The following is a 25,001-nucleotide window of genomic DNA, read 5'->3' on the forward strand; positions in this document are numbered from 1 at the left end:
AGATTTTCCTTGGTCATTGTAGATGACTTTTCTCGGTACACTTGGATCATCTTGTTGAGTAGCAAGGATGAAACCTTTGAGACGTTTTCAACACTAGTAAGAAAGCTTGAAAATGATAAAGACCTAAAGTTAGCTCACATCCGAAGTGATAATGGTGGAGAATTCAAAAACCAACAGTTTGTTGAATTCTGTGAAGCTAGCGGCATTGACCATAATTTCTATGCTCCTAGAACACCTCAACAGAATGGGGTTGTTGAAAGGAAAAACAGAACCTTGGTTGAAAGGAAAAACAGAACCTTGGTTGAAATAGCCAGGACAATGTTGAGTGAGCATAGGCTTCCAAAGTACTTTTGGGGAGAAGTTGTCAACACAGCTTGCTACATACTTAATAGGGCTCTAGTTAGACCCATATTAAAGAAGACTCCCTACGAACTTTGGAAAGGACGAAAGCCCAACATTGGATACTTTCGTGCCTTCGGCTGTAAATTTTTTATTCTAAATACTAAAGACAGCCTTGCTAAGTTTGATTCAAAAGCTGATGAAGCTATCTTTTTAGGCTACTCAACAAACAGCAAAGTATATAGAGTTTTCAATAAACGAACTCAGGTCTTAGAAGAGTCAGTACACGTTGAGTTCGATGAAACTAACCCTGCAGGAAAAGACAAGCAGCTGACTGAAGATGATCCATACTCAGCACCTGCTGACCAAGAAACAACCGCTGAGTCACTGCCTCAAGGGCTGACCAAAGGTAAAAGCGAAACTCAAATTGTTTTCACTGACTAATCTATACCTGTAGAGATTGTTGAAACACAACCAGCTCAAGACATCACTCTACCGAAAGAGATCAGAATTCCAAGAGGACACTCAGAGATTGCCATTCTTGATGCTGCCAAAAACACCCTGATGATAAGAAATCAACTCAGGAGATACCTCAGCAACGTAGCATTTGTCTCAGTTCAGGAACCAAAGAACTTCTCTGAAGCTGAGCATGATGAGTTCTGGATGAGTGAAATGCAAGAAGAACTTGATCAATTCATAAGAAATGAAGTATGGGACTTAGTGCCAAATCCAAGAAGTCAGAAGACCATAGGAACAAGATGGGTCTTCCGCAACAAGCTAGATGAACAAGGGAACGTGGTCAGGAACAAAGCAAGACTTGTAGCTCAGGGCTATAGTCAGCAAGAAGGTATTGACTACGGTGAGAGCTTCGCCCCAGTGGCAAGGCTAGAGGCTATAAGAATTTTATGTGCATATGCAAGTTATATGAATTTTAAATTATTCCAAATGGATGTTAAGAGTGCATTCCTTAATGGAGTTATAAACGAGGAAGTTTATGTTAATCGGCCTCTAGGGTTTGAGGATCCCAAGTTCCCAAACCACGTTTATAAACTCAAAAAGGCTCTGTATGGTCTCAAGCAAGCACCACGTGCTTGGTATGAGAGGCTGACCAGTTTCCTGCTGACTAGAAATTATGTCAGAGGTAAAGCTGATACAACCTTATTCATTAAGAGGAAGGGTAAAGATACCCTACTGGCTCAGATATATGTTGATGGCATTATTTTTGGTGCCACTAATGAATCCATGTGCAAGAAATTTAGTAAGCAGATGCAGACTGAGTTTGAAATGTCAATGATGGGAGAACTCAACTTCTTCCTTGGACTTCAAATCAAACAAGGGAAAGATGGCATCTTCATCGGTCAAACTAAGTATGCTAAGGAGATATTGAAGAAGTATGAACTTGAGAATTGCAAGTCAATATCTACCCCTATGGGCACTGACACTGTCCTCAATGCTGACGAAAATGGTAAGTCAGTAGACAGCAAACTGTACCGAGGTATGATTGGCTCTCTACTCTACTTAACTGCTAGTAGGACGGACATTCAGTTCTCAGTATGTTATTATGCTAGATATCAATCTAACCCTAAGGAATCTCATTACATAGCTGTAAAAAGAATCCTTAGATATTTGCAAGGCTCAGTGAATGCAGGTTTATGGTATCCCAATACTTATGATTTCACACTCATTGGATACACTGACGCTGACTACGGACGAGACAAGCTTGAACGAAAGAGCACCTCAGGAGGATGTCACTTCCTTGGAAGCTGTCTTGTGTCTTGGTTCAGTAAGAAGCAGTCGTCAGTAGCCCTGTCAACCACTGAAGCTGAGTACATTACTGCTGGAAGCTGTGTTGCTCAAGTCCTCTGGATTAAGCAACAGCTAGAAGATTATGGTGTTCAGACTAAAACAATTGAAGTCAAATGTGACAACAAAAGTGCCATTGACCTATCAAAGAACCCAATCCAGCACAGTAGGATGAAGCACGTCAGCATAAGACATCACTTCATCAGAGATCATGTACTCAAGGGAGAGATCAAGCCGACCTATGTCCCAATGGATGAGCAGCTTGCTGATATCTTCACAAAGCCACTGGCTCGTGAGCAATTCAACATACTGAGAGAAGCCATTGGTATGTTTAATCCTCTTCAATAAATTCTAAGTGTAATATGTGATATATGCATGCTGAGTTGATTACCATGCTGAGTGATTTATGCTAAATCAATATCTATTACATGCTGAGTAGATATACACGTTGAGTGGTTATCTTAAACTGAGTGACTAAGCACACGAATTATTCCTTTGCGTAGAACTGACTACTCAGAACATTAAACGTTTAGAATTCTTAACACTGAGTAAAAGATCTGTTGCACAAACTAATGCTAAACACGCGAATTAAATAGCCACCTAGGATGACGTAAGCACAATAATTAGAAAATACATGCGTCGATTGTGTCATAAATGCCAGAATCTTTATCGGTTGAGTATCTCGAGGTCAAACGGCCACCTCAATGCTTCAGATCAACTCGACGCCTCTATAAATAGTGGATGAATTCCTACTTGTACCTCTTTACGCGTAGAAATTTCTGGTATTCAAATTCTCTCTTTTCTAAAGTTCCCAAACTTCTCAAAATTCTCTAAGAATCATGTCTAACGATTCTCAGAATGTCGCCGGTGCCGGTTACGACGACAACCACTCCGATGAAAACCCTCCATCTCTTGCTTAGCAGGAATATAGTGAGACTCTTACCAAGTCTCAAGAACCTGGTCAGCGTGACCACTCTAAGGTCACTACCCCGAGCAAGAAAACCCAAGCTGACCAAGCTACCTCTTCGAAAGGGAAACAGAAGCAGGATAAGGGAAAGAAACCAATGGAACGTACCTACTCTCTTGTATACAACAGCGTAAGGGGATATAAGGTTGACCACTCCCGCTGGTTCTCGCAGGGATTTGTGAAAGCTGAAAAACCCTTCTGTGAGTGGATCTCAAAGAACGGCTGGATCGAGCTATTCTCGACTTGAGAAGCCACCTATCCTGAGTTAGTGAATGAGTTCTACGCTAACCTAAGAGCCGCTGATGATAACCGGGACTACATGGTCACCAAGGTTCAAGGGAAGGATATCTTCATCAACCCTTCTTACCTTGCCTCACCGCTAAAACTGAAAAACGAAGGAGCTAAACTTAGAAAATCAGGTGACCAAGATAAAATTGATTATCCCGTTGAGTTTTGCAAACCTGCCGGTCATGTTGGGGAAATCTTGAGCACCTCCATGGGTCAGAATCAAAAGATGGCCCACTACATACAGACCAATTTCCTCTTTTCAAAGGTCAACTCCACAAGCTCAGCGTCGAACTTCGAGCAGTGCTTCATCTGGCATATGCTGAACTACCAGCTGATCAACATGCCAGTCTTTCTAATCAGTGGTTTTCAACGAAGCACTGGAACCCTTAGGCTAGGCTCCCTTATAACCACAATCCTCAAAGATCACCAGGTGAATTTGGTTGAGGAAATTAATGTCTGGGGAACTGAAATTACCGCAGCTGCATTGTGCGGCTTGGTCTACGACCAACCGATTGTCCCTAAGAAAGGAAAAGGGGTCGCTGTTCAGGAAACCAAGGGGATGCTGACCAGAGAAGGAAAGAAAGTGAAGAGAGCTCAAGCTGACAAGCAGGACAGAAAGAGGAAAGCTGTTCAAAGCTCTTCCAAAGACGCTGACGCTCCACCGAAAAAGATTCGGTTTGTGTCCAAGGGAACTAAGCCTCAAGTTCAACAAGGTCAGGTCGAACCTAAGTCAGTAGAAAACCTCAAAAGGCAAGCTGAGCCTGAGGAAGAAGAAAAAGAGGACACTTCTGAGCAACCACTGAGAAAGAAGAAGATCTCTTCCGGGTTAAGTCCTATCAATGCACCTCCACTTGACATCGTAATCTCTGAAGACTCTCATTTTGTACGAAGTTAGGGCATTGATCTTGAGAAAAATCCCACTGACCAAGATGAAGAAGAACTTGGTAATCTCGGAGGCCAATTTGACACTGAGGAGATAGTGGATGATGAGCAGATAGAGTCAGTGAATGCTGAAACTGAGCAAGTTGAAGAAGAAGCTGAGCCAACAGCAAATGATCACGCTGATCAAGGGGCAACTTCACCTACTGACTCAATTGAGTCCATTCCTGCTGACCCCTCTCCTTAAAAGACTAAGAGATTAAGGAGACTTTAAAAGAAGGCTCATAAATCCCCAGTGATTGATCTTATGGATGACTCACCACTACGAGATCCGATCACTGATCTCTCTGATATACAGTTTAAATTCTTCTCCAATCCCACCGAGTCTCCTCTAAAAGAGCACCCGGAAAAGCAAGCCTATGTTTCTCAACCGAAGGAACATGCCGACTCAATTGTTACTCAACATCAAGTTGATATCGAGCAAGTGCTCGAAGTTCCTGCTCCTCAACATACTGAGCTAGCTAAGGAAACACCTGCTCAGGTCAGTGCTGAAACACATCAACCTCCTCAAACCAGTCAGCTTCAGCCTGACTCTGAGTAAGTAGATAATTCTGCCGATCATCCTCTTCCACATCCTCAAGTGCAGAATATCAACCAGTCAGCTCCTGCTGGCAATCTAAACTCAAGTCCAGCCACCGATCAGGCTGGCACTTCCAATAATGAACTGAACCAAACACCTCCTCCATCCGGTTCCACTCATACTCCGGCATTTGGGCCAAACATTGATGGATCCTATAACTACTTGCATGCCACTGAGTCTGGTCGAAGAATAATTGACTCAGCTCAAGCTCTACTCCAGGACCTCCATCAAACTAATGACGACGCCGCTGGGTCAGTTCCTATTGAGCCAACTCAACTTTCATATGTCACTCAGCTTCTCACAGAAATCAAAGGTCTTAAGGATCTTCTGAGTGTCATGACATCACTCCAGTCTCAACAGCCCAAGCAGGAATCAATAACAAAGCTGGCCGAACTCCAGCTGACCATGGTCAATCACATGAACTCTCTCTAGGGTCAATTTCAAAACCTGTCAGCTGCGAACTCAATATATGCAACTTCTGCTGAAGTTCATCAACTCTTTACCCAACTTCAATCTGAGCAAGCCAGAACCAACGAGCAACTCTCTTCCACCTCCCAATGCTACATTGAGCAAATTAGTGAGGCTGTTCATCTACTCAACTTGAGTAAGGAAGAGATGGAAACTGACTAACTAAAGACAAATGAGCTTCTGCAACACTCCCAATCCATCTTCAAACATGTGCGTCATTTGAATGCTCAACGTCAGTATTATGACTCGGCTCTGCTTAAAATGTTTCATCAAGCTTATGCCATGCTGACTGACAGTATCACCTGGGTTGGGAAAGCATACCTTCTAAGTATGCTCAATGCCTCGGTCAGGGTTCCCCGTTCTGTCTTGGATGATGGTGTTCCTGTTTTTGATGGTATAAATGAAAGCACGTGCAAGCTTAAGGCATTCTCTATACGGTTAACTCGTGCTGCCCTCAACGACACCTTCATTCCTCCTCCACCTGATGTTGGCAAAACGGGGGAGAAAGAACAAGCTCAAAGAACTCATCATACAGGAGAAGCATCTGGAAGTCAGCAGAAACAAAAGGGAAAAGCCAAAGAGCATCCTGTCCAGATCAACTACAAGAAAAAAATAGCTTGACTAGGATTGCTAGATTTTGCTTTTAAAACTTGTATTCTTTTCCTGATGTATTTTGTTGTGCTGGCCATTAATCCAAAACTATGCATGCATCTACCTTTTTCAAAAGTGACTAATCTTGTGTGATGCTTACTTATGTTTTGTGCTAAACACTTAACATATCTTCATTAAATCAACTGTGTTATGTGCTTACATCGCTTCATGATTGTCTGCTGTGTTGATCTATACGTTGACCTCTTTTATATGTCTTCTTAACTAAAACTCATTGAACAAAGATATACTCAATGTACTCTGATATCTAAATCTTCTGCATAACTTAACTGAGTTAAACAGAATATGTTCCATGAGCTGGCCTATTTCTGAAAACTGACCTTATACTTACTTGATTAAACCTTGAAATGTTTAAAGTAAAACTAAGTCAGTAGCTCAACCCTTACGGGGGAGTATCTTGAGAAAAACAAGGTCAACTATCATGGGGGAGCTCAACACTGAGTTCCTTACTGAATATTTTTGCCAACATCAAAATGGGGGAGTTTGTTGAAACACCTTTCCATATGATTTTGATTTGACAAAATTATTTATGTAAATGATAAAAATATTCTAACACATTAAATTTAAATGCTTTGATTTATTCACACTAATGTGTTTGTTCAATGTTGAGTTAATTTGATTTAAAGACATTAAGATAAAAAGCCTAAAGGCCCATAAGAGGAAGTCAAGCCCAAGTCAACAGATCAAGACCTCACGGCCCAAGAAGACAAAATGCAGTCGTTCTAAGCAAAGCACTAGCTCAGCATGAAGAAGGATCGAGAAGCCTTCTATCAATTGCTTCAAGATGAAGCTGCTAAGTTGAACGATACGAAGTACAAGTCAGCGGCAGAACAGAACCAACTTAGAGACAAAGTATTTCTACTTTGGGTAAAGCTCAGAAGACGCAGTAAGCTGTCTGGAAGACTTTACTATAAATATCGAAACATTCCGTTCATCTGACGAAAAGCTGCTGAGCACTGCCGTAAACAGAAGATACAAGAATCTCATTGGCCAACGACACTGAGTACGTCCAGAGTGAAAGCGACAGGAAGCCGTTAGCCTCCAATGGTTATTTCGAAATTCGAAATCACCGGTGCTTGAAGTGTCACTATAAATAGGCCTCTCAAATACTTCATTCGATGCAGATCTTCAATCAAGTCGAAACGCTGACCAAATTCATACTTGAAGTTCTGTGAGAAAAGCAAAGCAAATCTTACACCAATTCCAATCATTGTGTAAAAGTCTAGAGTGATTTTATTCATCTAAAGTGTCTTAGCAATTGTTGTTTAGGACAAACACTTTATCATTTCTAGAAGAATAGAAATGAGAGGCTGAGTACTCGGTTATAGTACTCAGCGGTAGTTATAGGAGTGAGTAGAGGTATAGAGGAATGTACTCTTGTATACTCAGCTTCTATTGTAAAAGGTTTCGTGCTCTACCAGGATATGTCTGCTGAGTAACATATTTCTAACCCTTAAACTCCTTTATATATTACTTGCTATAAAATGGACTAAGTAACGAATCACACTGAGTTGAGTGCACTAAGAAGCTGAGTTCAGGAATAGACTCAAGTGCTATCTCCTGACTCAAGGAAAGAAACAAACTTAGTCACCAGTTGACTAAGCTTGTGTCTTAAAACTACTTAACGCCTCTGTGTAAACCTTTTCTAAAAGAAAAGAAGTCGGCCTTAACGGACAAAATTTTAAATAGTTCCTATCCCCCCCATTGGAACTAATTTTGTCACGTTATACGGGACCAACATGGTTGTGTTGCCAAAATGTATGAAATTTTCCGTTCAAGCAACAACAAACTTCTCCTTATGCACCAACCACGTCTCCTCAACGTACGAGATAAGAGTTTGGTACCTGCTCATCGAATCCTTCATCTTGCGTAGATTTTCCTCGTACTCCGCAATGGATAAAGATTCAATTAATGTTCTCCATTTTCCATTCTTGAATTTAGCGGCAATTGATTTGTCTCCCATAATTCTGTACGCCCGATCTTCTACATTCTTATTTATATGCCAGGTGCATAGCAAGTGTGCTGTATGTGGGAAAACCTCCAGAATCGGTTTCAACAACCCCAACTCCCTATCACTAACGATAATAGTCGGATTAAGATCAAACCCAATCAAAACCCTCAGCCGCTGTAGGACCCAACGGTAGCTTCCTTCGGTCTCATCTTTAATGATGGCATATGCGATCTTGAAATTGTAATTGCAAGGCGTCATCCCAACAATTTCAACAAATGGCATTTTGTACTTGTTGGTTTTGTACGTTGAATCAATGCCGATGTACCAGTGATAAGTCCTGAATAAATCTACTGATTCTGGATGTGCCATAAACACATGTGTAATCACGCTAGAATCACCCTCAGTTTGCCTATAATGAGCATACTTGTTCTCGAGAGCAATATGATAGAACTGACTAGCCAAGTCTCTACCTTCGAACCCATCCTTCCTCATCTTATCTCTATAGTTGTAGACGTGTTTAATTGTTGGGTTGTCTTCGGGGTGCTTTTCTTTAACGACTACTAAAATAGCACAAGGCTTTGCTTGAGCCGAACTCATATCACGAACGATTAATTTAGATGCGGTACTGAGTCTGCTCATCTGTCGACTTCCCTCTAGATACACACGTAACGAATGATTGTGCTGACCAGTTAATCCAGCCTTAGCCTTTATCCCCCAACTAGTAAGGTCTGACCGTTGATAGGCTTTAATCTCAAAGCTACACCTGCACGCTTTAGTTTTAGTTTTTCGTATTAACCATGCGTCATCTGTTTTCCCTCTGTAGCGTTCACCCCGTGAACATCTCAGTTGCTTTTGCTTTCCACCATGTTTATGCGAAGATATTATAATCTCAAACCCAATTCGAATAGCTACCTGTTTTGCCCAAGTAACAACATCTTCACACGAAGGGAAAACGGTGTCCGTTATAAAACGGGAACTATAATCAATGTCGTCGGGTTGCCAATCTTCTAACGGTTCTTGAATATATAAAAAATGCATAATATGTATTAACAATACGCGCAAAAATGTTAAAAAATGGCATTCGGGTGCATAATAGATAGTAACAATACGCGTAAAAATTTAAAAAGTATAAATTTAGGGCTTATTCGGACAGTCTGCACGTTAAAAATTATACTTCCGCTTGTTCGGATCTCGTATAGGCTAAACGGACAGGCTGCCCGGTTAAAAGGAAAAAAAAGCCACATTAGGCCTAAACGGGCAGGTCACACTGCTCGTCCCACGGCGGAACGAGGGCAGCGTGCCGTCCGTTCCGCAGGCCGAACGAGCAGCGCATGCCGCTCGTCTGCACGGCCGAACGGGTAGTTCATCCGTTCGGCCGTGCGGACGAGCGGCATGCGCCGCCCGTTTAGGCCAATTACATTTAAAAAAAAATTCAAAATTCAAAAAACGAATTTTTAATTTAAATTTATATCGTAGGATTACCTCGTGTTCGAAATCATGGTCTTCGGGAATGCTCGGGTCCATTTTCGTCCAATTCGGGTTTTTAGGCTTGGGAGAGAAAGAGAGGAAAAAAATTTTGGCTTTTGAAAAAAAATTATGAGAAGGGCATAAATGTCAAAAGGGTGCGGTGGGTGAAAAAAAGTTGCGGTATATAGCAATACCCAAAATTTATACAATCACGTAATACATGGTGGTATCAGATATTATAATAAACAACAACCAAAAAATCATTTAGGCACCGATCAATGCTAGAAAAAGTATAAAAATAAACTTTATGGTTACACCTGTTTTTGATCGGTATCCTTGTGGTTTAAAAATTTATAAAATGGTACTTTGAGGTTCAGTCTGTTAGCAAACACATGCCAAATTGACTAACGGTATTAAAAGTCAAAGAAAAAGAGTTAATTTTGTCCTTATATTTATTTATTTTATAAATTAACTCCTCTTATTATCTTATTATCACAAACAAACTCAAAAATAAAAAATAAAAATCAAATAAATCATCTTCTCCATCTCTCTTTAATTTCTTATTTTTCTTCTTCTCTCTCTCCTCTTTGTTAATTTCTTTCTCTAAAATCAATTAAATTTCCATCTCTTTCTAAATCTAATGCATCTCCCTCGCAAATAAATCATATTGGGAGGAGGTGCTGGAACAACATTAGTTAATCTGATACATCTCTCTCGCAGGCAAATCAAAAAGTCGTCTAAGGAAACCAACTGGTAGCACGAAGACAAGTAGGAGGAGGAGCAAGAGAGAGAGAGAGAGAGAGACGGACCCGTAGACTCTCTAGAAATAGTATGGTTGGTTGACGACAAACCAACCCAGGTAGCGGAAGATTTGCCTGAGCCCAACAAGACAAACATTCTAAATGTATGAAGGACAATATCGATGTTTTCGCTTGGTGCCCGGTAGATGTCACATGCATTCCATCAGAAATATGATGATGTTTCGTTATTTTGTGAACTTTTTGAATTGGATTTTTTTGTTTTCAAATTTTATTGAATCTCTATATTTAAAATCTAAACATAAATTATTGGAGATTGTTATTGTATTAGAGAGATCAGATTTGATAATGTTTTTTTCATGGTCATTCTTATCTGGAGTTTACCTAGTTTGAATTATAATATATGAAAAGAATATGAGAAAAATTAATCAAAATGTTAAATATACTAAAAGTTCTAGAAATCCCAAAATTTTAAGAGGCAACTATATGTTTTTTTTTTGTTTAGTTTTTAAATACAAAGATCTATTAGGTCTTCAATCAAACATCTGTAACCTTTAAATTGCTTATCCTAAATATAATCCAGCTTTTACATTACATTAATAAAATAATAATAATAATAAACCATGACTAGTGTATAAATAATTGACAATTTTTTATTTTTTTGATAAAAATAATTGACAGTTTTTTTGATGAAGTAATAATTGACAGTTTGAGACAGGCAATAATAAGCTTTATTAATATATAATAATTCTGTACCAAAATAATAATAATAAAAAAAGAGTTTCTTTAAACTCTCACCACATATTATATAAACTTAGGCCTTGTTGCTAATGTGCGCGCTGTAGTGATCCGCGCACACCAAAAGAAGAAAAAGCAATAGCAAGCAGCTCATCTTGGCGACCCACCATAGTCGGAGCCGAGCTTTCGTATTGTAGGTGGAGAACTCATAAAAATTAGGAAAACATACAAATTCCATGGCCTTTCGCTTCTGACCTCTTTTGGAGATCTCTTCTTCTTCATCTCATTTAACTCTTCTTCCTTTCCTCCTCCTCCTTTTCCGATGGCTGCTCCACCTGCCAGGGCTAGGGCCGATTACGATTACCTCATAAAGCTTCTTCTCATCGGCGATAGTGGTATGTTTTCTCATTCCTTTCGTTTTCCCCTGAACCGAATAGGAATAGACTGTAAATGCTGAGTTATTGTTGTGTTGTGTTTTGGTTTGGTTTGATTTCTTCTTCTTCAATCTCATCAAGGATCTGATTTATTTGATCACTTTAACTGTTATGATCTAATTCTCGAGCTTTGTAACCTTTGATTTGATTAGTGCAACATGACTACAGCCAATCTGTTATTTTTATCCCTAATATTGTTTGGTGTTTTTACAATGCTGAAAATCTCGATGAGTTTCTTGCAAATATGCCTTAAAACTGTTTTGATCATAAACGTTTTCTCTTGTTATTGCTTGATTCGGTGCTGCTTGTGCTTTCCTTCTCGTCCTCCGTGAAAAAATGTATTTTTCTAGTTATTTGTAGTTGGTGAAGCTTGGAAGGAAGGGTGCAGCAGAAGTTTTCTTTTTTTGTTGTTTACTTGTTTTTTAACTGAGCCACATTCGTTCACTTTTTGTTTTGTTCTGTTTAAGTTTTTAGCTAAGGGTATAACTTGTCATGTAAGTGAAATTTTGTCAATAAATGGGGGAGCGGGAATTTTTCGTTTTTTAGTTTTGGAGTCGAGGAAGTGATTAATTTATTACATTGCATGTTTGTGTTCAGGAGATTTGAACAGTTCTTGTCATTTGGTTGTAATAATTCCAATTTTATGGTGGACTTAGTTCTGTCATTTTGAATGCGGTGTATGTGACATGAACGGCAGCGTCAGCTGCCTGGTCTCTATGTGTCACTTTATACAGTTTTAATTCATTATGTTTATGAATTAGAATGTAACAGGGTTGGTTGATCGTTTGCTACTGTGTTTGGTCTGAATATGTTACAAATGCCCTGCATAGGTGGGAAAAAATTTCATCTAACTAGAGTGTTGTAATGAAGCTCTCCCGTTTCCTCTGCTTGTTGTACCGTCTCAATGGCTTTCTAATAATGAAAGGAAGGAAGTATGAACCGAAAGATGATGGCTTTGACATGTTTGTTAGTGCCTTTTTTAAACTTCTTTCAAGGAGGCTGGTTGCATTTCGTTGTAAATTGTTATATGCATATGCACGCCCATAGGTGCTAGTAGGAAGATGTCAACACAAACTAATTTTTTGTAATCCTTATTATTATTTTTTTTTGTGTGGTTTAATAACCTCTTGCTGCAATTTTATAGTTTCTGCAAAACGATTCATCTTTGGCTGTTTTACTACTTTTGATGGTCTATTGTTTGGTTGACATGTAACTCTATGTGTGTTCAATTAATTGATTTTCTTTTATTTCTGTAATCTGATGTGATGGCCATTTTTTTTAGGATAGCTGCTGTTTGAGTTTTGATCCTGCTATTAAGTGTCCTTTTGTTTTTGTGCTGACTAGCTGCTTAACTGCTGTCACAGTGTGACCTATGAGATCAATAGTTGACAACATTAAGAAATGCATCTTATTAGTTGAAAAGCCAATTCTTTATACTGGATTTCTGGTCACGAATCAAGATTTTTGATAAGCTCTGCCCTGTTGTTTATGTGCAGTAGTTAATAATCACCTACATCTGATGACACCTCTTCTTTTTTTATTCAAATTAACTCTTGCTTCTTCGTAACTTATGGAGCTCATGGGGTTAGTCATGTAGGAATATTAGACAATGAATGCCATTAGTTGGAGGCTTTCAGTTATTTTTTTAGTTGGTAAGTTTGACATATGCAAATATTTTATTTGTAGTTGATTTAGGTCGAAGTTGAACCGTTGATGTTTCCATGTTGCTGTATTATTATTATTATGAGCAGCCGCTTCAGCAAACAGTGACGATGATTTCATATTTATTCCCTTTGAAGTTTTGCTTTCTAGGACCATGAAAGTTTTACAATCTTTGTGGCAAAGCTTGGGAATTTATGATTATATGCTGGTTTTGCATTTATCATAATACTGTTGAATTGGTCTCTTTCACTTTCATGTGATTTTACATGTTTAGTCAATTCTTGGGTTTCAGGTTTATGAGAAAGGATGGTTAACTCGATATAAGATGCACCAATTAATATGGTCAAGATTTTAAAACACATGAATATGTTAGTACAAAATATCTTGTTTTGAACTGTTTGCTATGTTATATGCTACTCCTTGTTAGACGCTGTTGCCCTTTTTTTCTTGAATTGGAAAGTTTGTCTTTCTCTTATTTTCAGAATTGAAAAGCTAAGCTTTTTCTGCAAGTGATGTTGAACTAAAGATTTTAAATGTTCTTGTTTAACTTCTCAGGTGTGGGTAAGAGTTGCCTTCTTTTACGATTCTCAGATGGTTCTTTTACAACTAGTTTTATCACAACCATTGGGTCTGTATTCCTTGAACTTTGGACTTAAATTGCATCATGTGAAATTTCTTTGTCAAAGAAATCCTCCAAACTCTCAGTGATATTTTTCTTTGTGTAGTATTGATTTCAAGATAAGAACCATTGAGCTTGACAGCAAAAGAATTAAGCTCCAAATTTGGGATACAGCTGGTCAAGAGCGGTTCCGAACTATTACAACTGGTAAGTTTCCTTTTCCGATGTCAGTATTGTTGTGTACTGCAATGCAAGAAATGAAATTGCTGGGGATCTGTGACTAATTCATTTGATGTTTGTGCATAACTAGTTATTTTGATGAACATATTTATAGCGAAGTTCATTCCTGATTGGGAAATCAGGATCTTTATCAAATAGAAAACCATATAAATTTAATTGAATGACTTTTGAGAAGAATGTTAACAGGGTGAACAATCTGATTAATTGGTGATGCATGTGCATGGATCATAAAAGGTTTAGTTGAGTTGTTACGAGTTAAAAATGGCTCTTGTCCCATGTGAATATGCAAGTAGACTGCCCATTTGTATTTTAACGCCCAAAAATATTATTATTTGGGAAGTACAGAGATCTGATGCTGGAGTTTCAGCCCTAGAGCCCTTGACTCATCTTTTGATTTGATGGCATCTCAGCTCTTTGGACCCCGTGCCCACCTCAGTATGAGGAGTTAAGCTGATAACGCGAATAGGAATAAGATTTTTGTTATATATGCAAGTATAGGTTGCGCTTATCAGTAGGTTAGATATTAGAGTTTCATAATTTTTTTATTGGGTTGTGGTTCTTTTTTTTTTCTGGAAATCTTTCTCTTCATTTTCTTCTTGACAACTGTTCTAAAAGTTATTTTGTTGCCATCTGGTAACTTTACCTTATCACCTTTTCAGCTTACTATCGTGGAGCCATGGGTATTTTGTTGGTCTATGACGTTACTGATGAATCATCCTTCAACAGTAAGTTCCCATGCTCTTGATCTGATAAAATTTGAGTGAGGTAAACTAATTTGGTTTCTTCCTAATATATTTTTCTGATTGCTTTGGCTACACAATTGTATGTTTCTGGCAACACCATTCTCATGTAGAGGTGTGGATAATTGGCAAGTTGCACTAAGTTTATTAAGCACTTGTGACTTGCCTCATTTTTATGCGCCTTTTAGACTCCTGAATTCCCTTATGGACGTGGCTGCCATATTTTTTCAGACATCAGGAATTGGATTCGCAACATTGAACAACATGCTTCTGATAATGTTAACAAGATATTGGTCGGAAACAAGGCTGACATGGATGAAAGCAAAAGGGTATTGTAATCTGTTTTATGATTTGTTTAAGCAAATTGATTAATATGCCTCTGGATGCAGGCTGCTGAGTTAAATTTTTAACTCTAATTACTGTTTCTGTTGTTGTTACTTATCTTGATTAGTTCCGCTCTGCCTTTCTCACTCTCATTTGCATGCATGCACAACACATTCACCGACACACCTCACACGCTTTGACAAGTGTTACGTGTAGTTGATATTTCTTATTCTTTCTCGTATTTTCGCATCTTAGGCTGTGCCAACATCCAAAGGACAAGCGCTTGCTGATGAGTATGGGATCAAGTTCTTTGAAACTGTAAGGAACACTTGCAGGTTTTGAAGCTACTTTTAGCATTCATGTTTCTAATTATTAAACTACTACTCATTGCAGAGTGCAAAAACAAATCTAAATGTTGAGCAAGTTTTCTTTTCAATAGCAAGGGATATAAAGCAAAGGCTTGCTGATACAGACTCAAGGGCCGAGGTAAAAATGAATTTGAATTAACCGCTTTTAAAGCTAAAAATTCCACAGAAGAAACATAAAGCTATAATTTGAGAATTTGTGGTTTGAAATGCAGCCTACAACCATTAAGATCAACCAAGCAGACCAGGCAGGGGGTGGTCAATCTGCCCCGAAGTCAGCTTGCTGTGGTTCTTAAGAGCAGCTTATTTTACAATGGGGGCATAAATTGCAGGTCTACAAACACAAGGGACAAAAAAAAAAAAAAAAGCGGAAACTAATTCTGGTAACAGGATGATGTCTGCCATTCTATTTGATATTGTTTTAGCGTGTGAAAGGTAGTTTATTAGAGGATACGTTATGTGGTTAACAGTTGTGCATCTCGTGGCACGCCCTTTTCGTTTCTGGAAAAAGAAAGAACATATTGTTTTGGGAACCGCCTTTTTTCTTTGCATGAGACGTCCTGGAAACATTTGTTAGTTTGATTGTAATGTAAAGAAAGACAATCAGTGTTCTAATAGGTCTTATTGACAATCAGGATTCACTATACCCATGTGTTTCCCTGGACAAATTATGTGATTGACTTAATATTTAATTGATGCTTCTGTTTGAAAGAAAGGTAGCTCATGCTCAAACTACGATACACATTTTCTTTGTTCTGAAGTATTTCGATGTGAATTGTGATGTTTCTTTTTAACCCTTTTGCTATGTCATATTTTCGCAAGACGATTTAGAAAGGTGACCTGAAATTTGAATCTAGTCTCAACACTCGTGAACTTAGCTGTTACAAAGCTATGCGATATCACCCAAACAAAGTGATTCTCTGTTTTTCCCCATTTCGTCTCTGCAGATGAAACAAACTCATCAACAAGGAATTTGTAGTTGATTATTGGAAAGAAGTTTGCCAGTCTTTCATATTTCAATCCAAACATAACACACTCCCTCTGTTCTGTAATTCTCTTAATACATATACTAAGCTTTCAAACCATAAACATTAATCAGAACACTGCGTTTTACATCAACTGCACCATATTAAGAAAAAAGAAAAAAAAACTGGAACTAGTATTTTCTATATACATACTTTGCCAAGCCATACACATTCCTCTACACATAAAGATCCTACTCCATAATAAATTCTAAACTAAAAGCTTCATTTACAAATTTAATTCTTCCTTCCCATAGATGCGTTGAAGCTCGCGAGTTGCTGCTTGAAATGATTCTGCAAAACATGGGAGAATTAAATAGATAGTATCAGTATTCAATACCTTGGTGCAATCACTTGCCAAATTGCAACAAATTCTACTGCAATTTTGAGCTTCAAATCAACTGAGTTTTGAACCCCTTGTTAGTAGTAGGACTGCACAAAACTAATCGAAAAACCGAAACCAAACTAAAAAAATAACTTGATCAAAACCGTTTCATTTTGAGAACCTATGGTTAACCAAAACCAAAAAGTTAATCGATTATGTATATATACACACAACAAAAATAAATATATATAGAATTTTAATTATCCATATATATAAATGTACATATTTATGCAGAAACTATTCTTCAATGGTGTTTCCACATTTCGTGTCCTTTTCCGTTTCCGTTTTTCAAAATCCATTTATGTTTCCTTTTCAGTTTTCATTTCCGTGCAACATAGTATATTTATAAATAACTTTTAAGTTCAAGATATTTAAGAATTTCAAATCTATTTGTTTAAGTGCTTTTTAATTGAATTTGAATTTTAAAACTTCTGTTTAGCATTCAAAAAATTATATATTATTTTAAATTGAATAATTATAGATTACGAGTTCTTTCCCTATAAAAGATCACTACCAGTTAACTGAAATATAGGTTAACTGACTGAAGTAGTAAATGGTTATCCAAATCTCTTATGGACTAGTTAATGGAAGATGACTTTTTTGTTAATGGACGGGTTCATCTACTACGTGCACCCTTAGTTACTTACCAACAATTTTCGACTAGTGTGGCTGTTTCCAAATTCTTTCTCGAGTAACCTTACTCAAGACTGTAAAATAACTTTTCAAATGCCACTATTCTTCTTGGCAATCCAGCCAAAGGAATGCATAAAAACAAAAGCGAAATCATTTACCTTTCCATATTCGGAAGGACTTCTGATTAATCGGTGCACCAAACACAGTTTGAATTACATCAAACAACATGCTTTCAGGAGTGCTCCTTAGTTCTTGAACAATCTGATAAATAGTCTTTCCATTCTCAAAGTAAATATGATTGTTTGGATGCTTTGTCTTGCAACCAGCATGGCGTTCAAACTCGTATGCATTCAGAGCCTTATATGTAAATTGACAAAAGCAAAAAAAAGATCAGGTAGATCCAATAGTTGTGTAACCTAGGAATGGAAAGATTATCTGTCAGAGAGTGACTCACCTTAGAGTAATTACACGACTCACAACTACAGAGATAGCCTGAACCTTTTATAATGCCACGGAGTTCCTGTTTTCATGAAGTATCAGCAAATACCAAATCCAATAAGCAAAAGGAGACATAAATTGTTTAAAAATGGGTAACTGACCTCTCGGGCCATGGAAACATACTTTACAGGAACACCATCTAGCATCCCAGTTGAAATCAAACTTCTGACATTTGAAGGAAAGCTGTTTGGAGCTTCTTTTCGGCTCGGTTTAGCCTCTGGTTTACTTCGGGAAACAGATTCAGGTTTTATCTTAGCTACCTTGTTGCTACTTGCAGCTGCATTGACATTAGATGCATCCAACTCTTTGCCATGTACCGCTTCTGATGTTTGAACCAGGGACTGATCATACGACTGGCCATAATTGCTGATCGGCTTGCCAACAGGCATCATATCATGGGCATCATGAAATTCCCCAAAAGAGATCATATGAGTGCCCTCCTTGCTGTAAGTTTCACTTATTGGAATGACATTGTCATCTTCTTTGATGTATGTAGATACAATATGGGAATCTCTATTGTAGCTGTGACCCATAAACATGACATTATCATCCTCCTTATCATATGCCTGACCAATTGATATAAAATTCTCATTTTCCCTACTATAGGCCTGACTGGTCGGAATTTCGCCGTTGTTTTTGTTGATAAAGTCAAGTTCCCTCTGGTCATGAAAGTTATTGTCAGAGTCCTTAACTTCATTAATTTTAACTTTCTTAAAGCCACCATAACTAAGACAAGCTTCAGGATCTTCCAACACATGAGATATGGACAGACTAACAGATGCATTTGACTCGTCAGTTTCAGGGCATGTGGTTCTTTCAACATAATTGGGAGAATCTACTGTTTCAGGTCCAAATAAGCGATGGATAAATTGGTTTGAGACTGACTGGAAACTAGAGGGATTATTCCAAGAAGGAACATTTTCAGCGCAGATTTCTGAATTTGACACGCCGTTTGGGGTTTCAAGCGCTTGCTTCTTGTTTGGGAACAACTCGGGTTGAGCTGTATCTACAAACCACTGATGAGACCGTTTAGGTTCGATTCTGGAAGGATTATCAAATGCCAAGTCTCCGTCAGTACCCTTGGCCATCCAAATGTCCTTGTTCTGAAAAGACTGGCCGAAATTAAGTCTGGATGCACATCCTCCCAACATATGACAGATGCAAATACACAAACAGTGCTTCATAAAGGCATCAAAGTTCTTTTTACCAGAAAGAAAGGCAAAAAGCAGATCATAGATGAAGTCCTCAACCAGAAAAATGGAAAGAAGAAAGAAAATGAACAATTCCTCCATGTTCAACGCTTGTGGACTTCCACTCCACAATAAATACCAGATTGTCATTATTAACTAGTAAAGTTTCTCAATGAGTAATTTTGTTAGTTAAACCACAGAAACTCCACAGTTGCAGGCAGAAAAGTTCTGCCATGATAACCCATAGCATACTTACAACAATTTGGAAAATGAAATCCTAACCAGGCATGAACCCAAACTACTACTCCAACAAGATAAACATCAAATCAATTCATGGAATTAGTTTCCAAACTCATATAGTCAATCGGTCTGTAAAGGGCGGGACGGCCCGGTGCACTACGCGTCCCCGCTAAGCGAGGGTCCGGGGAGGGGTCCCACCACATGTATTGGGGCAAGCCTTCCCCTGCCAATTTTTTTTGGCAAGAGGCCGCTCCTAAGACTCGAACCCGTGACCTCTCGGTCACACGACAACAACGTTTACTGTTGCACCAAGGCTCGCCCTCATAGTCAATCACTCTGTACAACCATAAATTCGGGAACCCAGTCAAACATATACAATAATCCCAAATTCAGCAATTCTCACTAAATCCAAACAAGACATTTCATTTCTTGAAACCTATTCACATGAGCTCAGAAATCAACCTGGATGTTATCAAGTTTCTGTTTAACAAATAGTCACATTTCTCACTAGTAGGAAGTAGCTCAATATAAAGCTATTCAACCACCAACACATCAAAGATGCATTCTCACTCTGTATGAAATTTAAATGCTAATCCTTACCGTATGGCTTAAAAAATATAGAAAAAAGTTGTGTAGCCCAGGAGAATTTAAAAGTTTTTCCCTGAAAAGAAGCTGCGAAGAAGAATCCAGAACGTACCATTTTGCTTCATCCACTAGAGTTCTACTCATGAAGAGAAGTGATCACTTGCAAATTCAAAAGCTACCTGTGTGACATTAATGAATTGTAAAGAAAATGAGGAAAAAAGACAAGTTATTCTAAACAATTCAAACAAAGCCGATTAGAAAATTAAGTCAACGTGATTAGCATCATATATGTAATTCAACATCAACAAAAGCTCAAAAAACTGTGTAATTCGAAGTTGATTTTGAGCTTACAGAATGGAAGAGGTCAAACAACAAAAGTAACCCTAGAAATTGAGATGAAAAGGAAAGAAGTATAGAAGTACCTACGACGATGATCAGGAATCGGAGAGGAAAGTCGGCAACCGGTGGTAAAGGCGGTGAATTTTCAGGCGGGCGAGAGAGACAAAGAAAATTGAAAAAGAAGCAAAAGAGAAAATTACAAAAAAACAGGAAGCAGTTGCGATATTATTATGTATGAGGAGCACTCGATTTTTGCCCTTAAAAAATAATAATAGTATAAAAATGGGCAAAACCTGCGTGATCAGAATTCACGGTTAAACTAATCGGGACCGCACAACTTTCACACATCCAGACCGTTGAGTAGGTGAAACAGTTCTGGTGAGTTCATTCTTCCATTTTTAAGTTTTAATCAAGAGTGTTTTCATTAAGGCTAGGGGTGTTCATCGGTCGGTTCGGTCTAAAAACCGAACCGAAATAACTGAAAACCGAATAACACCTAAAATGAGAACCGAATTTAACCGAATAATATTAGTAAACCGAACCGAACTGATTATTTCAATCCGGTTCGGTTTTCGGTTTTAACACATGCTAACAAGTTAAAATAAAAAATAAATTAATATTTATAAGTTTTAATTAATTTAGTTTAATCTAAAGTCTAAAAAATAGTTACGCAAGTTGAGTAGCATACAACATAAAATTTATGCAAAGTTTGAAAATTAAAAATTAAACTTTATTAAAATGTAATTACAAACCTTCTACGACCATAATTTGCATTACAACCATAATTTGCACTAATGTTATTGATTTGATCAGTATTAGTGCAATGTTTGAACAGTATTAATGTATTTTTCTTAGTAGAACAATATTAATGTATTAGACTTAACATTGATAAAATATTTTTTTTATAAATAGTTACGTTCTTTGGATGGTCGGAGGAAAATGCAAAGTCTAGGTCATATAAAGTCTCTACCTAAATTATAAATATAATTAATCTCTATTTCGGTTGGTTCGGTTAATTCAGTTATTTTGTCATAAAAATCAAACCGACCGATATTGTTAAATATTTAAGACCGAAACTGAACCTAATAGACCGAAAACCGAACTGAAAAAACCGAAATTCATCGGTTCGGTCGGTTATTTCGGTTCGATTCGGTTTTTGAACACCCCTAATTAAGCCATCGTGACAAAAAAAAAGAAAAAAAAATCAATTTTGAACATAAAACTCAGTTAATATAGTATTATTCATTTCATCAGCATTCGAAATTTGTATGTTCTCACTGTTTGAAAGCAGTTTTGGATGTATAATTTATCTACAGGAAAACTATAAAACCCTTAATTCAAACTGTAGAAAAATATTTTTTTATAAGTTCAAATACAAATGAAATTAATAACCACTTTTTAATAGAATTAGATGTTCATACCACTAATTTGATAAGCAAGAGTTTAGTGGTGTAAAGAAAATGAGTATCCAAATAAAAGATCAAATGTTTAACGAACCAAAAGATAAAAATCAGGAATTTAATGATGCTTTTTGCCTTAAAAAAAGAAATGAGTTGGAATAAATAGTTGTTTAAGTTAAAAAAACATTATCATGGTCAAGTGTAATTTCTTAGTTATTTTCAAATTTTAATTATGATGATTCAAATATATATTAGTTTAGAGAAAATATAAAAAACGTATAAATATACAAAAAAAACACAAAAAATGTGAAAATGCAAAAACAAAAAAAAACGAAATAACAGTGAAAAGGGGTGAAAACGCGAAAAAACATATAAACGGATTAACACAAAAAAAACACACGCAAAGCACGAACACACACAAAAAAAAGCAAAACGGTAAAATGCAAAAAAAAAAAAAACGTAAAGACGCGGAAAACTGTTAAAACGCAAAAAACAATAAAAACTTAATAACATGAAAAACTATTAAAAAAAACGCAAAAAATTAGAAAAAATGTAGAAAAACCCATGAAAACACGAAAATCCAAAAAACACGAAAAATATAAAAAATGTGAAAACGCGAAAAACACAAAAAAAAAATGTAGAAACACGTGGAAAACATAATAAAACGTTAAAAACACAAAAACCTGAAAAAAAAATATGACAATCAGAAAAACACAAAAAAAATGCAAAACACACAAAAAAAAAACTGGAAAAACTGTTAAAAACACGAAAACGTGAAAAAATTGTTAAAAACACGAAAACGTGAAAAAAGATTAAAAAGACATTTTTTCACATTTTCGTGTTTTTGACGTTTTCCCGTTTTTCATGTTTTCTTCCATGAAAAAACACGAAAATATAAAAAAGGTGAAAACACGAAAAACACAAAAAAAAATGTAGAAACACGTGGAAAACATAATAAAACGTTAAAAACACAAAAACCTGAAAAAAAAATATGGCAATCAGAAAAACACAAAAAAAAATGCAAAACACATAAAAAAACTGGAAAAACTGTTAAAAACACGAAAACGTGTAAATACGCGAAAAACACAAAAACATTACACAAAACTTACAAAATACGAAAACCTAAAAAATGTTAAAAATACGAAAATGTGAAAAATTGTTAAAAACACGAAAACGTGAAAAAACAATTTTTTTTTGATAGTAGTGAAAAAACATTAAAAAGACATTTTTTCACATTTTCGTGTTTTTGACGTTTTCCCGTTTTTCATGTTTTCTTTCATGCTTTTGTACTTTTTGTGTTTTTCGTTTTTTTTTTTGTTTTTGTATTTTTCACATTTTATCACATTTTCGTGTCATTCATGTGTTTCGCGTTTTTCACATCTTCGTGTTTTTTTTGCGTTTCTGACGTTTTTGTGTTTCTCATATTTTTTCACGTTTTTGTATTTTTCTTGTTTGTTATTTTTTCGTGTTATTCACTTTTTTGTGTTTTTTTTTTTGTCTTTTTTTCATTTTTCGTGTTTTCATATTTTTCGCATTTTTTAGCGGTTTCCCATTTTTTTCAAAATTTCACATTTTTTTTAGGAGAGAAATACCAGATTTGCTAAAATTTATAGGATTTAAATATTGTTATATTTACTAATAGTGAGAGAAGAAAGACTCCTCAATAATAAATTATTAATAAAAAAAGAAATAAGAAATGGAATAGGAATGAAGAGAGACTTCTCAATAACAGAGAGAATGAAAATTTTAGTGATTTGAGGAGTGATTAAGAATCTCTTAGAGTTGGATTTTAACCCAAACTCTTCAAATTCTAACTTAAGAGTCACACAATTGAGTCTCTCGGAGATGCTCTAACTGCTATATAACTTTCTAAAATAATAATCTAAAATATTAGCTAACTAAAATTAGTAAGCCAAATTTATATTTTACTCAAACCATGCTAACTATTTTTTTATTCTATATTTAATTACTTTAGAACAATGAATAAAATTAAAGGATAAATGAAAAAGTAGAAAAGAGAAACAAAGAAGAATGAATAAAAAATATAAACAGTTAGCCAAATTTAGCTAATAAATAGGACTAGTTATATACTTTAAAGAGTCATCACCTTGTTGAAGTGTTTCATTCTCTAAATGTCAAGCTAAATTTAACAATTTAGAGATGTATTACCCCATTAGATATGCTTTAAACAACTATTCTATTTTATTTTATCATATATATAAGAGAAGTAAATTTAATGAATCTCAAACAAACATGCAATACTATCTATTACAGGCAAAAGAAAACTCAGAATATCAATATAGAAGTATGAGTCAACTCATTAACTTGTTGTCTTACGAAACTGCACGAGTAGGAGTCGTTTCGAAAAAAAAGAGCTCGTCACATTCTAATGTTGTCCCCAAGCTCAAAATGATCAGTTGAGGGAGACTGGATAACATCAACCACAATTTTAGCATCCAACTCAAATATCATCTGTTGCATACCCTAAGAAGAGATCCACATAATATGCTTCCAATAGAGCCAAAACTTCACACTTTTTTACAAGGGCGGACCATCAATCTTTGTTGTTCTAGAAACAAGAAAGTCCCCCGCTGAATCTCGCAATACCGCTCTGATGTCTGCCTGTAGTGAAGCCTAAAGAACATCGGCATTCATATTGCACTTAAAGGTACTAAAAGGAGGTCTCTATCATAGAGAACACAACTTCGCTACCAAAGAAGAACCAACATCCTTTTTGAGCTCCCCAACCTTTAATCAGTAACAGAAAGCACCCATAACCAAGAAAATCACCTCACGGTCACTATGTTACTCTATAATTTTTCACTAGACTTTTGATGATTATGGTTAATCTGTTAATCCGCAAATGACATAAAATATTTAAAATTATTACAATATATTTTGATATTTTAAATTCTAACATTAACATTGGTACATAGTAAATCTACATCTGATAAAAAACACAACACCAAAACCGACAATAACTTGATTAGATTGATACGATTATTATATGAATTCTTTTTTTTTTTTTGTTGAGTTAGAATTGATTCATTTGACACTAATAAATAATTAACATGATACTAACACGACATTAACTCGATAATTACCACCACTAGGCAAAATATATAAACTTATAGAGAAAAGTACAAAAATAAACTTTGTTGTTTTGGCTGATTTGCAACGGCACTCATAGCGATTTAAAAGTTCGCAAACATGGATCAATGTTTTGTGAATTTTGCAGTTACAGAATATGTGATTCAATTTTTCAGCTAAACAATACTTGTGGTTTAGTTCATTTGAAAAGTTAGACCTTGAATTTTAGATAATTTGCAATATCAGTCTTTTTAATTTCTCCAAATCA

At 36.4% G+C, this 25,001-nt stretch overlaps 2 protein-coding genes across 6 annotated transcripts; one reads left to right on the forward strand and one right to left on the reverse strand.

The window, feature by feature from the left end:
- Positions 1–11,066: 11,066 nt before the first annotated feature.
- Positions 11,067–16,066, forward strand: LOC136222624 (ras-related protein RABE1c-like). Its single transcript, XM_066010366.1, has 8 exons — positions 11,067–11,362; positions 13,619–13,691; positions 13,789–13,889; positions 14,582–14,647; positions 14,894–14,991; positions 15,242–15,304; positions 15,380–15,472; positions 15,567–16,066. Exons 1-8 carry the CDS (start codon positions 11,290–11,292, stop codon positions 15,645–15,647), a joined length of 648 nt encoding a protein of 215 aa, XP_065866438.1. The 5' UTR covers positions 11,067–11,289; the 3' UTR covers positions 15,648–16,066.
- A 355-nt stretch (positions 16,067–16,421) lies between these two features.
- Positions 16,422–20,605, reverse strand: LOC136223086 (uncharacterized). 5 transcript variants are annotated; one of them, XM_066010883.1, is made up of 6 exons: positions 20,327–20,605; positions 20,017–20,079; positions 17,991–19,001; positions 17,846–17,911; positions 17,550–17,748; positions 16,422–16,667 (listed from the first exon to the last, which is right to left on the reverse strand). In XM_066010883.1, the coding sequence occupies exons 2-6, from the start codon at positions 20,017–20,019 to the stop codon at positions 16,603–16,605; spliced, it is 1,344 nt and encodes a 447-aa protein (XP_065866955.1). In that variant the 5' UTR covers positions 20,020–20,079; positions 20,327–20,605; the 3' UTR covers positions 16,422–16,602. The 5 variants fall into 5 exon arrangements, with proteins under 5 accessions (XP_065866955.1, XP_065866954.1, XP_065866957.1 ...); XM_066010882.1 differs by having other exon boundaries at positions 20,017–20,083; XM_066010885.1 differs by having other exon boundaries at positions 17,991–18,992; positions 20,327–20,604.
- Positions 20,606–25,001: the final 4,396 nt, after the last annotated feature.

Source organism: Euphorbia lathyris, chromosome 3 (genome assembly GCF_963576675.1).
Source record: "Euphorbia lathyris chromosome 3, ddEupLath1.1, whole genome shotgun sequence".
NCBI classification, from domain to species: Eukaryota; Viridiplantae; Streptophyta; class Magnoliopsida; order Malpighiales; family Euphorbiaceae; genus Euphorbia; species Euphorbia lathyris.